This window comes from Solea solea, chromosome 15, assembly GCF_958295425.1.
Source record: "Solea solea chromosome 15, fSolSol10.1, whole genome shotgun sequence".
In the NCBI taxonomy this organism is placed as follows: domain Eukaryota; kingdom Metazoa; phylum Chordata; class Actinopteri; order Pleuronectiformes; family Soleidae; genus Solea; species Solea solea.
The window spans coordinates 7,178,054-7,192,143 of NC_081148.1; the positions used below are offsets into that span (position 1 = coordinate 7,178,054).

The 14,090-nt window shown below is 39.5% G+C and overlaps 1 protein-coding gene across 2 annotated transcripts in view; it reads left to right on the plus strand.

Moving 5' to 3' along the window:
- Positions 1 to 13,543, plus strand: part of ugp2b (UDP-glucose pyrophosphorylase 2b) — a 29,401-nt gene extending 15,858 nt beyond the window's left edge. For both annotated transcript variants that reach the window (XM_058651782.1, XM_058651781.1), the window contains exons 4-10: positions 296 to 481; positions 3,586 to 3,719; positions 6,197 to 6,494; positions 7,177 to 7,374; positions 9,985 to 10,227; positions 10,387 to 10,491; positions 11,394 to 13,543. In XM_058651782.1, the coding sequence (XP_058507765.1) occupies positions 296 to 481; positions 3,586 to 3,719; positions 6,197 to 6,494; positions 7,177 to 7,374; positions 9,985 to 10,227; positions 10,387 to 10,491; positions 11,394 to 11,501 (1,272 nt within the window). In that variant the 3' untranslated portion in view covers positions 11,502 to 13,543. The remainder of the gene's footprint in view (positions 1 to 295; positions 482 to 3,585; positions 3,720 to 6,196; positions 6,495 to 7,176; positions 7,375 to 9,984; positions 10,228 to 10,386; positions 10,492 to 11,393) is intronic.
- Positions 13,544 to 14,090: the final 547 nt, after the last annotated feature.

Below are 14,090 nucleotides of genomic sequence, written 5' to 3' on the forward strand. Positions count from 1 at the left end.
ATTTCATCAGTTCTGCTTGACACATTTTATCTTACGTGTAAAGTACATTCGACTTTACACGTAAACTCTACAGGTAAAGGGTAGAGTCCTGGACAATACATTTGAAAATGTGAATTAAATGTGCACATTTGAACACAGAATCCAGTTTGTTGTTCCAAATAATAATAAAGGGGTAAAGCTATTTCTGCCTGGGGGTTGTATGGATGCTCCTGAAAATAAAACAAAGTGCACAGAAGAATAAGACCACAGCGACAAAAACATGGCAAAATCCTAATCCTCTGTTTCTCTCCTGCAGATTCAGCCCTATGATAAGATTGCTGCTCGAGGCCTGCCCGACAATGTGGCAGACAGTCTGAACAAACTGGTGGTGGTGAAGCTGAATGGAGGCCTGGGCACCAGCATGGGATGTAAGGGCCCCAAGAGCCTGATCAGCGTCCGCAATGAGAACACGTTCCTGGACCTCACCGTGCAACAGATAGAGGTAAAGTAACTTGCCTTTGGAAACACTGTAGTGGAGTAATGGTGGATAGAAACCTCATTGTTAACTGCTGGAAACAACTTTGTACAGTGTAAGTAATAGATGATTCACATGATTGTAGAGCTGAAACAATTAATCAATTATTAATCAATTACTAGATTAATCGATAACTATTTTGATAATCGATTAATCAGTTTGATGCTTTTTTCATGATTAAAACAAGATTTCCGATTGTTTAAGCTTCCTAAATGTGACTATTTTCTTCATTTCTTTGCTCTGGATAACAAAGAAATCATGTGAATCATTTTGGTTTGTGGACAAACCCCGACATTTGAGAACATCATCATTTTCAGATGTGACGAACACCAATCAACATTTTTTAAGATTTTCTGATATTTTATGGACCAAACGATTAATCGAGGTAACATTTACTTATTTCAAAGAGTTTCCATCTCTCCCTTAGACCACAATTCAATACCATGCAATACAGATACACTAGCTAACATATAGTTTATTATGTAGTGACAGCAAAACAATTATTTGTTTAGCGTAGACAGTTATTTGCTATCACTGTTTACACCTGTCATTGTGTTTACTTGCGTATATTTATAGTTATAGTATAAATACTGAAAACAATCGTTTTATTTTCACCACATATTTACTGCACAATGTTTTTACTTAAAATAAGTCAGTGAAAATGTTCATTTTCAGGTGCGTTCATGTTGAACGCACCTGAGGCCTGGTTTCATATTTCTACGTCTATCTCTACTCTTCTGCACTGACGTCTTCAATGTAAGGACACAGGTTTTTAATTACAGCCAGGCAGAGTTGATGTTTCCCAAACAAAATGTTTACGGGTCTTCATTTTAAGAAGGATTATCTTCTCAGACGCTGTTTCTGTGGCATTTTAATTGTGTTCTTTTTTTGCTTTCATTAAACCTCCCCTCTCAGACCATGAATCATTGAATAGTAGTTATGTAATAATGTCGCAGTCCTCCCTAACACTTACACATGTTCACCATTGCCTAGACTTTGCAGCAGTTAAGTGTTCGTGCCTAATTTGTCCGACTGTTGTAGCTGAGATGGGAGGATATGCATCAGGATGGGAGGATATGCTGTATTTTCCGATGTAATACGAACATCTGTGTTCCATTAGCACCGAGTGCTCTGATGTAGTCATGTGTGACAAATCTTATTTTGTCACTACCTTAAAAATCACAGAAGAAAATGTTTATGAAATTATTCAGAAGGGGAAAAAAAGGAGGAGTATTCCCCCAAAAACAAGCTTCTATGACTTAATATGTGTGAGGCACCAGGGCAGGGACATGCACAGACTTCTTTCTTTTTCTTTTTTTTTTTGTTAAAGTGGTCTTTTGAAAGGCATTCAGTGTGACTTCTGGGGGAAGTTGTAGTGAAAGAGGATCTGTTGGTGTGCAGGCAAGCAGGTCTGGGATTGGCACTTGAAACAGAGAACGCTGTGTCCTAGAGGACAAGAGTGTAAATGTGAAAGGAGGCACTTACCTGATCATACGGCAAAATGTATACAATGCATTTGACATTTTCTCCATGTCAAACATAAAACAATTCCAGCAGGAGTGAAGGAGATAAGTGTTAACGTCTCCTGGTATGCAAAGGTCACAATCCCTGATGCACTTGGGAAAGTGTCTTCATTAGATGTCACTAATTCTTATACACTGGACCTTTACTTTATTGCTGTATAATTAGACAGATTACAGGTTACATTTAAATAATGTTGGTGTGTACAGTGGAACCAGTCGACAGTGAGTGTGTGTGTGTGTGGGGCTGCTCTATACTTCCATAACGGCCTCCTGGGATGCTTCTCTCCTCTCAGCACACTGCTCTCTGTGTCCATGTTGCTGCTCAGGTCTGGTCAGATTACATCCTGACTGAGGCAGCCCATTTAGAATGAGTGGAAAATGGATCTCACACACACACAACCCCCCCATAGGTCCCATGTGAGAACACCTTTCTTAAACACCTCCTCCCTCTTGTATATTTATGTTGAGTTTTACTGGATGTCGCCATCTGGCTGCTGAAGATGTGCTGTGCTCTCCTGAGTTAAATAAAGTTTAAGGATGTTAGACTTAAGTCTAAGTCTTAAAGCGGGGTTTTGTTTTTTTTGTTTGTAGAAGTTAATTCACCATGTTAACACATGGAGTGTGTCAGCGCTGCTCATATAGCGTATTGTTAAGCTTGGACCTCAGACTAACAATAATAATTATTATTATAATAATAATTATTATTGTTATAATAACAATAATAATAATGATGATTATTATTATTGTTGTTATAATAATAATTATTATTATAATAATCTCAACAGGAACAATAGGTTCCTCACACTTCATTGGAAGGTGGGCCTTCACGTTGGCAAGGAGCCTTAATTGGAAGAAGCTTTTTTTCCACTTAGATGAACTATTTTTTCACAGAACAAGAACTATGGATCATGGATGGACTCTTTTTTTTTTTATTACAGCAAGCAAATACGACTTAAATAAATGAATATGACACCTCGCTATTATTCTAAGAATAGACCTGTTTTTAGTCCTCAGTGTATGGGTGTGTTCACTAAATGGTATTTATCTGGCTTTGCTGTTTGATGTTTGCTATTCATCATAATCCTGGTGCTTGCCAAGTGCAGGACATTTTCCAGGATACTCATTGTCCATGAGTCTGAAGCACCGCACACCTACTGTTAACAAGGTGGAAAGAGACTTAAAAAAATAATCCTTTTCGTTATTAGTATGCCATTACTTACACTGTCGTGTGTCAAAGTGTGTTCTACACATCGTACTGTACTGAAATATCCTGACAGTTTGTTTGCATGGTTACACAAACCTAACCCACACAAGATGTGGGTTGTGTTAAACAAATGTTTAAGCAAGTTTTCTCTGACGGTATGTTATCTGATTCTATATCATTTACACAGTAATCTATTCTGTTACACCTGTTGACAATGTGATCATCCTAAATGAAAAGAGCCAGCATGTGCAGGCTGGGTACATGTCGTATATTTTTAATGTGACACTTCCCGGGATAATTAAAGCTGAATGTGGCTGATGTGTTTGTTTTCTCACGGCCCACAGCATCTGAACAAGACTTACAACACAGACGTGCCCCTGGTCCTCATGAACTCGTTCAACACGGATGAGGACACAAACAAAATCCTGCAGAAGTACAGGCACCACCGCGTGAAGATACACACTTTTAACCAGAGCAGGTGAGAAAACACATCAATGCCAAAGACTAAAGTGTGCTGGTGTGAATTGTCACTGGAAAATACGCAAAAGATGAGCCCTGTGAAAACCAGAGTAGAAAAGGAGTTTGGATTTCTGAACCGAGCCGGTACTCGGATACTTTGTACTACGTTAACAGGGTCTATGAATGTCATTTATCGCCAACAGAATTTGCAATAAGCCAACTATTCAGATAGAGCTGCAACTAACGATTATTTTCATAATAATCGATTCACCTTTAATGATTTCTCTGTTATCCAGAGCAAAGACATGAAGAAAATACTCACACTTAAACAATCGGAAATCTTGTTTTAATCATGAAAGAAGCTTCAAACGATGAATCAATTATCGAAATAGTTGCCGATTCATTTAGTAATCGATTAATAATCAATGAATCGATTCATTGTTTCAGCTCTATATTCAGATTATGATGTGAAGATGATTTGCCAATAGAGTACGAGAACATTACAGAACATTGTCAGATTATGACTCATTACATCCGCGTTCTAATCTGATTGAGACGTATACATGTCCACGTAATGCGATTCCATATGTGACCTTATTTGGATAAGGATAATCAGGATATTGCGTTTGCATAGCAGTGTCTTACGCCCATCTATTGTGTTGGATTAGAATGTGCTCTTTACAAACACACTGCTCCAGTTTGATCAACCAGCACAAAGGTAATGTGTTCTCTGTCATAGAGGATATTAGATCGTAAAAACAACTTGGAGCAGCAAACCTCAGTGAACTCAAAGCTTAGCGTCCTCTTATAATAAACTGGTGTGTTAATCACTACTTGGACAGTTTCCTGCTGTGTGCCGCTGCCGGATGCTGATTCTGCACTGAAACTCCTTTAACCTGCAGCATCTGTACAGGAAGTGTCACATAATTTGTAGAGAAAGCCATTAATATTTAATGTCCTAGTGATGTCAAACTTGCCTTTACTATTTCCCTTGAATTATTTAGTGCACTTGTATATCCTGCCTGTCTCAAGGACTTCAGGACAAAGCAGTTTTGGACAGCAATGCAGTGGCTCCAGGATTAAATGTCAGCACTGAGAAAGTGGTTGAATAGATTTGATGTCAATCAAAAGTAGGGAAAAGTATGGAGAGTGTGGACAAATACAGTAGTTACATTCAGTTTTTTTATCCACTTGAACCTGTCCTGTTGTCTGGGGCAGGAACTCAATTTAGAATGATTTGAATTTAGTAGGCCATGTGAAATCAAAGGGGGCAAACTTCCTGGTTAGTGCCGAGAAGAGTAAATATTTATATGACAAAATGTCACATGAGTAAATGTGTGTCCTGCTGCAATGACGTCAAACCTTTGTTTGTGTCTGCCATTTATCAGATGCGCTGTCATCTCTGCAGAACAGTTGGCTCTAGTTAGTCCTAAATTTTAAGGCTTGAGTATTTCTACTGTGCAGCCCCTCCTACCTGACCGGCTCATCTGCATTCTGCTCTCCCCTCGACCTGTCAAAACCTCCGCCAGCTCTCACAGGGTGCTGCTCTTCATAATGAAGTTTGTTAAATCGACCTGACACGTAGCATTGTCAGAAAACCCTTTCATTTGTTCCAAGTAATTGGTTGTTGCCTCGTCGGCTCTTTCTTGGCAGAAACTAGTACGACATAGCTTCGTACACTGACGCAAAGACGGCATGATCTGACATTTCTCTTATTGTTCTTGTTTTTAATGCAACTATGTAATGTCTTAGATTCACTCCCAATTAAAATACTTCACACATGGGTGTGTTTTTGTTTTTATAAATCTGAAATGCTCTGACATCACATCCGTATTCAAGCGTTGGTGTCTGTTGTGGTTTATACTGGTAGTTACCACTGGTTAACCCACCGTTCACTAGCTGCTCTGCATCAAACAGCGGGCAGACACAGTTAGAGACAGTGGTCAACACTCAGGAAGCTGAAGAGCCTCATATTTCCACTAAGGAGATGGATTTGAAATTGCTGTCAGGCAACTTGTTGTTCAAGTGGCCGGTTTTCTTAGTTCAGTCTTTTGTAAATCTGTATTATGTTCAGCTCTTTTGTTTCATGCTTTCTGAATTTCAGTTTAAACCCTGGTTGGTGAAAATGGCCCTAGGATACATGTTTTGTGTTGGAATTAGAGAAAGTAACACAAAAGGGGAAACCTAGTGAAACATCCTAGTTATTGTGAGGTTTAAGCAAGTAAAGAGGTCATATCGAGATTTTGATTGACCCTAATCTAAATGGTGCTGCTTAGCCTTCGACTTTAACGTGAATTACTTGTTGTAAACACACAGTTGTAAAGTATTCCACAAATATTATATTTGATTACTCTGAAGTCTTAGTGGCAGTCACAGTCGAATATGATGCAGTGACATAAATTCTTATTGTTATCATCAAACTTAGTGCTTATATATGTAGCAATAATCTCAAAAAGTGAAGCTAAACTAACTAACTTTTTTTCTTCCCCTGTCCAGGTACCCTCGCATTAACAAGGAGTCCCTCCTTCCTGTGGCCACAAACCTGGGCACGAATGGGCAAAACACAGAAGGCTGGTACCCTCCAGGCCACGGCGACATCTACGCCAGCTTCTACAACTCGGGCTTGTTGGATCAGCTGATCAAACAGGGCAAGGAGTACATCTTTGTGTCCAACATTGATAACCTGGGGGCCACTGTTGACCTCCACATCCTGCACCACCTGGTCAGCCAGTCCAACTCCAAGCGCTGTGAGTTCATCATGGAGGTCACAGACAAGACACGTGCTGACGTCAAGGTATGTGGAGCGCTTTACACCAAGAATTATGTTAAAAAAACATTTTACACTTTATACAGAGGCTATAAGAATGTGCAATATAGAGTCTTATAGTTGGGTTTTTTCAGCACAATCTGATGAAACATTTTTTTTAATTTTCACCAAACTATATAAACACACCTGAGCAAAAAGTACTCGAAATGTTTAAAATCGGATTGAATTTGTGAAATTTTGGAATACGCAGTCGCAGTTCAAAGTTCAAAAACAGAAAGAATAGAAAATTCTATTTTTGTGACTTCTGCACAATTATTGCTAGAGTTGTGTATAATTCTCACGGGCAATGTACCATGGGTGCACATGTGGCACAGATCCGTGACGCGTGAACACTAAAGGTTAATTCCCTATGACATCAAAGTCAATATTTTAGTGCCTTAATTGCTTTTATGTTGTTTGAAATCACATACTAATAATATCAAAAGAGCCATTTTTCTATTCTTATTGGATTTTAGAGGTTGCTCTGCCTTTAAATTCGCTTGGGTTAGGGTTAGGGGTTGTCCTCCATGTTCCGCTATCTTGTCATTTTGTGTTTTAGTTCTTTTGGCTACTAAAAAAGCTTAAAATATAAACAATATGTAAATAGAAGAGCCTTGTCATTAAGACTTTAAAAAAGAAAAAAGAAAAAACTGTCCTCTTGGTTTTCCAGGGTGGCACTCTGATCGAGTATGAAGGAAAACTGCGTCTGCTGGAGATCGCCCAGGTGCCCAAGGCCCATGTGGACGAATTCAAATCTGTGACAAAGTTTAAAATCTTCAACACCAACAACCTGTGGATCTCTCTGGCTGCTATCAAGAGGCTGCAGGAACAGAAGGCAATGGACCTGGAGATCATAGTCAACCCCAAGGTTAGTGAGAGAGTCGACACGTACAGTACATGACAATCAAGGAGACGTCACAGAGAAAGAACAGGAAACTTCTCAAACTGATAACAATACGTACGTCCTTGTCATCACCTGCTGCTGGATCATTTGTGTGGGCCAAATATGGGCCGAGGGAGTCTCTGATTTAAAACAATTGACTCTAAATGTCCAGCCAACCTCTCAGAAGAATATTATCATTTGCCACATACTGTACAGCACATCAGAGATATACACACTCCCCTCCTCCACAGAGACCACCAGGTCTAAATAAATCATGACAATATCTGAGTTTATGGAGTTTATACATTTCATTCAGTTGTTTGTTGAGCTTGTTGGTTCCAGACCTCTAATGTTTTTGCATCGAATTTAAATTTCTTCTTACTGAAGTAATAATATAGCTGCTTGTTTCAATAAATACGTTCGTTTCCAATCCAGTCCAACTTTATTTATAAAGCACTTGAAGGAAAACACAGATGTGTTTTAAGAGAGGACTTAATAACAGGAAGTGAGTCGGTCGGCCTGATGTGCAAAGGCAACTCATTCCACAGTTTCGGAGCAGCGACTAAAAACGCGCTGTCACCTCTGAGCTTCCACTTTGTATAGGGACAAAGAACAGTGATTGAACTGCCGACCTGAGGGAGTGCACGACTGAAGCAGGTCGGACAGATACTCGGGTCGAGACCGTGAAGACATTTAAAAACAAATAAAAGAATTTTAAAGTCAATCTGGAAACTAACCCGGAGCTGTCGTTTTTTTGTACCAGTTAAAGCCGAGCAGCTGGTGATGTCTGGCTAAGCCCAACATAATAATTCAATTTTATATGTATATATATATATATACATATATAAATATATATGTATATACATATTAGTTTGAGAATGCATCCATTTGTTAATCCTGTCATCCTGAGCCCCTGGTTGAAAGCAGCAAACAAACACACACACACACACGCACACACACACACACACGCTCCTCTCTGCAGCACTGCCTCAAGGTATGCCAAGCTGTAATTAGTGCAATAAATTGACTACTGACCCAGATTATTGTGATGTTAGAACCCTTGAGTACAAAATCATTCACCGTGAGTGTGCATAATGTTATGTAACTGTGTGGCCTTGTGTGTGTCTGTGTGTGTGTGTGTGGTGAGTGCAGCCCTAAAACCACACCTTTTAAAAGTGTTTGTAAGTGGTACTTGAGATAAAAAGTGGTGAAGTGGAGAATTTTGCGTCATTCCTTTAGTTATACATTCATTACCTGTGGCCTAGTGTCATATTCACCTGTGTAGTTTAAAGAGACCTCTGCACCGCTTGGAAGAAAAGAAAACCTACATTATTTTTGACAGAACAACGGTCAGGTACCTACAGGACATGGAAATTGAAACGGGCCAATAAAGAGACACTCGGGGTGAAAGTCAGCAGAGTACAGCTGAAACTGTAAATAGTTCTGCTGCAGGTTTTTAATCACAGAGTTTTAGATCAAAAGAACTTTGACCTAATGAAAGTTTCAGAGGAGTGGTCAAGGGACGACCCACTGTAAGTTAGGTATAGTCATTTAAAGCTGGGGTTTTATGGCTGGAAAAGCTGGCAATAGCAGGTTAAACTATAAAAACGGTACCTGATGACTGCTGGACGCTGAGTAACAATAATAATAACTACATCATTCATTCACTTTAGCACCAGTCCCTGAAACATTTTGTCACCTAAAACACTTTGAACACTGCACGATTAAGCTATGATCACCCTCGAGGACGCACTGTCCAACTAATTATTGGCACAATATCTCTGCAAGACTTCTACAAAAGACACGTATTAGATGTTATTAGTTGACTTTAGCTTCCTGCTGTCACTGTTTATAGCACGTCATGGTCCACTGCTTTGATTCAAGTCCATTCATTTGTATGTTTCCATTCATTTTGCAACCAAAGAAGAAAAGTGGCAGTTGAGACCGTCAGTCGTCTAATGAGTTACTGAGTCGGCCTGATCCGACAGTTTGTTGCTCCATCGTTTCCTGATGGTCTCCAGAAACGTCTCTGTGAGCTAAGATTAAGACTAAGACTAGGATGTTTCCTGCTACTTCTACCCACAGGTAAAATGTGTTGGTAACCACCTTACCAACTTTGAGTGATTCAAAAAGTCGCTAAGTGTTTAAAACTTTGGTTTTAAATCATGAAATATTCAGCTTTGTTCTCTGCTCTGAGACTGTGGGGGCGTGGCCACAGAGAGGTGATTCACAGACATTTTAGATATAGGTCATGTGTTTTATGGCAAAACAGATTTAATCTGCATGTTATGTACAAATTATAAAATTCTGAGTATTCATTGTTGAATTTTATTCATTTTTTTTATTCTTTAAGAAGAAAAAAACATGACGCTGACGTCACATGATAGAAACTTAGTTTCTTTAAGTTGTAGTTGGAAAGTGTCAGTTTGTCGTGTGGTTTGTTCTGTTATGGTGGATGAATCAAATCTTAGATATCTGGCTCAAGCGTGTTTACAGTCGCTTCATCCAGGCCACATTCAATCAGATGTTTTTGAAAAAAAGAAACTTCTTTCACCGCAGCCTCTGTGTCTTCTCTCCTCTGTGGGGTTTCCTCAGACGCTGGACGGTGGACAGAACGTCATCCAGCTGGAGACGGCGGTCGGAGCGGCCATCAAATGCTTCGACAACGCCATGGGGATAAATGTACCTCGCAGCCGCTTCCTGCCCGTCAAGACCACGTCGGACCTGCTGCTGGTTATGTCCAACCTGTACAGCCTGGACGCCGGCTGTCTCACCATGAGCCCGAAGAGAGAGTTCCCCACGACCCCACACGTCAAGCTGGGCAGCTCCTTCACTAAGGTAACACTGATGACACAGAGGAGAGTGAGGACAAGCGTGTGGACAAAGTTCCCTGGACATTAAAAGAATGTTAAAATGTAGAATAAAAAGGTTTTTTATAGATGTCAGTACAATGTTGTTTGGTATCTTTGAAATAAGTTGTCTCTCAAATGTGACCAGGTTCAGGAATATCTGATCCGCTTCGAGAGCATCCCCGACATGCTGGAGCTCGACCACCTGACGGTGTCCGGAGACGTCACCTTTGGGAAGAACGTGTCGGTCAAGGTAATCTACACAATTTAAGCTCTCTTAAATAACAACAGCTGTTTTTACTGCTCTAACAGCAGCGTCACACGTCTTCACCACATTTTACTTACAGTAAGAGACAAATGTGCTTTTCAGAATCCACCATATTTATCAGGCAGATTCAACAGTTCAAGGCCCAAATGAGTTAAAGTGTTAAAAGTCCTCACACGTGGTGCTGCAGTGTCTAGCATTGTTGCCTTGCAGCAAGAAGGTCAGTGGTTTGGATCCTGGTCTCCCCGTGTGTTGAATTTCCAATAATTGGGTGCATTTTTTTAGTTTTTAGGAAATTCCCTCTCCAAAGGTCAGTCATTGCTTCATGTAAATGTAATTAATTTGCAAAGAAAACTCATATTAATCAACTTTTCTGATTTATCTTGTGACCATTTGAAGTAGAGCTGAAACGATTACTCGATTAATCGCTTTTTCATGATTAAAACAAGATTTCTGATTGTTTCAGCTTCTTACATGTGAGTATTTCTGGTTTCTTTGCTCCATATAACAAATAAGTCATTCAAAGTGAATCGTTTTGGTTTGTGGACAAAACAAGACATTTGAGAATATCATCATTTCCAGGTTTGAACAACAGTGGTCAATGTTTTCTGACATTTCATGGACCAAACGATTACTCGATTAATCAAGAAAGTAATGGAGAGATTAATCGATGATGAAAATAATCATTAGTTGCAGCTCTAATTTGAAGGTTCGCGGCCCTTTAAGTTGAGAACCTCTAAACATCAACAGTATCAGTAATGATGCTCACCTTTAATAATGAATTCATATTTGTTTGATATTTCTCTGTGTTTTTCCATGTTCACCTGACAAAAGCTCCTCCTCCTCTTCCGCCACTGACCTAATAAAGCCGTCTCTGTTCTTCCTCACAGGGCACCGTCATCATCATCGCTAACCACGGAGACCGCATCGACATCCCCGCCGGTTCAATGCTGGAAAACAAAATTGTCTCCGGCAACCTCCGCATATTGGACCACTGAGGCCTTTTTCACCCCCAAACCCATCATGTGATCTCACTGGCTTTATCCCAGTCATGTGACCTGTTCATTTCTTTGTTGTTGTTTGTTTTTGTCTGACATGAGCTGAGCGTGAGAGGCAGTGGGACGTGTGTGAGTGCATGTGCAGTGCTTTTCTGCACTCTCATCGTGCACAGCTGTTCTGTTGGGACCGTGTAAAGCCCTCTACAGGCTCTTTATTAATAATATTATACGTTTACATTATATGATGATAATAATAATAATACCATTTATTTTAGCTGTCACTTTACATAATGACTTATATTCATGATGCAGAAAAACTAAATCTAGATTTGATTTTATATTCTAGAAAATGAAGCCTACCAATAAGTAGAAAAATAGATTGAATTTATTAAAATGCAGTAATAAGACTGCACAGTTTCATCCTCCTCGTTATGCACTCGCAGCACTGCTAATGTAATCACACCGTGTACTGTAACTGTACTGTACTGCAGCCACTGAGGGGAAAGTTTTTTTTTTCAAGCTCAAAGATTTCACTCCATGATTCATGGTTCTACACTTTAAGTGAAATCATGTTTCGTATCATTTTAGCAGTTGTTCTTCCCGTTTGACTCGTCAGTGTTTAAATATTCCTGCTTAGACAAGTGTAGAGACAAAGACGTGACTGTGTATTTGGGAATAGAGCAAGGAAACATTTGAAAAGGCGTTGATACAAATTGTCCTATCGTTTCCAGACGGAAGTATCTGGATATTTCACCTGCGGTTCTGCACATAAACAAAAAAAAAGTCCAAATATCACAAAAAGCTTCTTTGAGGGGGAAAATGTTGGAGAATCAGTCAAAGAAAGAAAGTGAGCAGCCACAACTCTAACGACGGTAGTTGATGGTTCTTTAAGACCATGAAGAATTACAAAGAAGTGTGAGACTGTTGATTAGCAGACAAAAGCCAAAGAAAGATCAGGAGAGACAAAACCGTCTGAAGTCACAGTGAAAGATTGAGTGCTGATACGTGTGAAAGGAATACATTCACACCAATGTACAGGTCCAAGAAATAATCAAAACATGATGAATGAGAAACTGAGAGTGACCACACTCACCGCTGTCAGTGCAGCAATCAAACAAAAGAAGAAAAACAAGTGACGGAATATTAACGAGACATAGAAAACAAACCAAACAAACAGCTTAAATGTATTTAAAATGATTTTTTTTTATTATCCTATTAAATCTTGACTCGTTACACAAAGTCAATCTCACTCTCAGAGTTAGACAACATCCGGACGACTCAGACTATGACGTAACATGAGGTGACATGAAGGTGCACGCGCACGTGAAAAATCACCACAATCACAAAAACCACGCCGCTCACAGAATAACGGCACACGGATCATTTGTAGAACCATGAAGAAATCAAGGCTACAAAGAAATGAATTTGTAAACTTCTTCCAAAAGCACTGTTAACTGTGACTTGTACATTACAGAGTGGACAACATAATCCCACTTGGTATTTCATTACGTGGATGAAAAGCCTGCAGGGGTTTGTGCCACAGGAGAGACTTACACATGTTGTGTCTGTCTCTTTGTTCTGCCCTGTCACGGACCTTATCCTGTATTAGAACCATGATTTTATGTAACAGTTGAAGGTTCAAATGCACTGTGCCATTATGATGAAGAACAGAACACATTGTGCATTGTTATTATTATTATTTTTTTGGTTTTATCCGGTATGTGTGTTCACATTTTAAGCCTCATGTTGTGTGAAACCATGTGCCTCCATTCCAGTGTCAGACCTCTCACTCTGTTCCAACTCCACTCACACAAAGCAAGGAGGGACATTTTAAAAACGTGTACAATAAGTTTCAGTCTGGGAAAACTTCAGATGGGTCCGACGTGTGTGTGTGTGTGTGTGTGTGTGTGTGTGTGTGTGTGTGTGTGTGTGTGTGTGGGGACCAGGAGCCTGAAAGCAATAAGTGTTGATCTGTGACAGTGTGGAGGTTCCAGTCCAGCTCCGCCTCTTAACACAGCTGAATAAAGTGCAATATGAAATCATGAGAACGCGTCGTCTCGTGTGTCACTGCATGCATCGGGAAAGTCACACGGAAAAAACAACTAAATACAATAATACAATAAACATTCAAGAAACCACAAGTCAAATCCACATCAGTGAATCAGTTCAGTGCTGTCAGGCTGAAGTATCCAATATATATTATAATAATAATAATAATAATAAATATTATGACATTATTATGAGTTAACCACAAGTGTCCGTCGTCTCTGGGTCACTGATAACAATAAGGGAAAATGTCTGATTGTTATTTCTTTAAAGGAGATTTTTTTAACCCAGGCGTGGGAATAACACACAACTCCTTATATGGACATCCTGGGGCATATTCAGGATTGAGCAATAATTGTGGAGTAGTCACAAAAATAGACAGTTTTTGTTCATAGAGTGAAGTTTGAACAGTCCAAATTTCACAAATTCAATCCGATGTTAAACATTAAGAGTTATTTTTGCTCAGATGTGTTTATATAGTTGGTGAAGATTAAAAAAAAATATATATATATACAACACTATATTGCACATTCTTATAGCCTC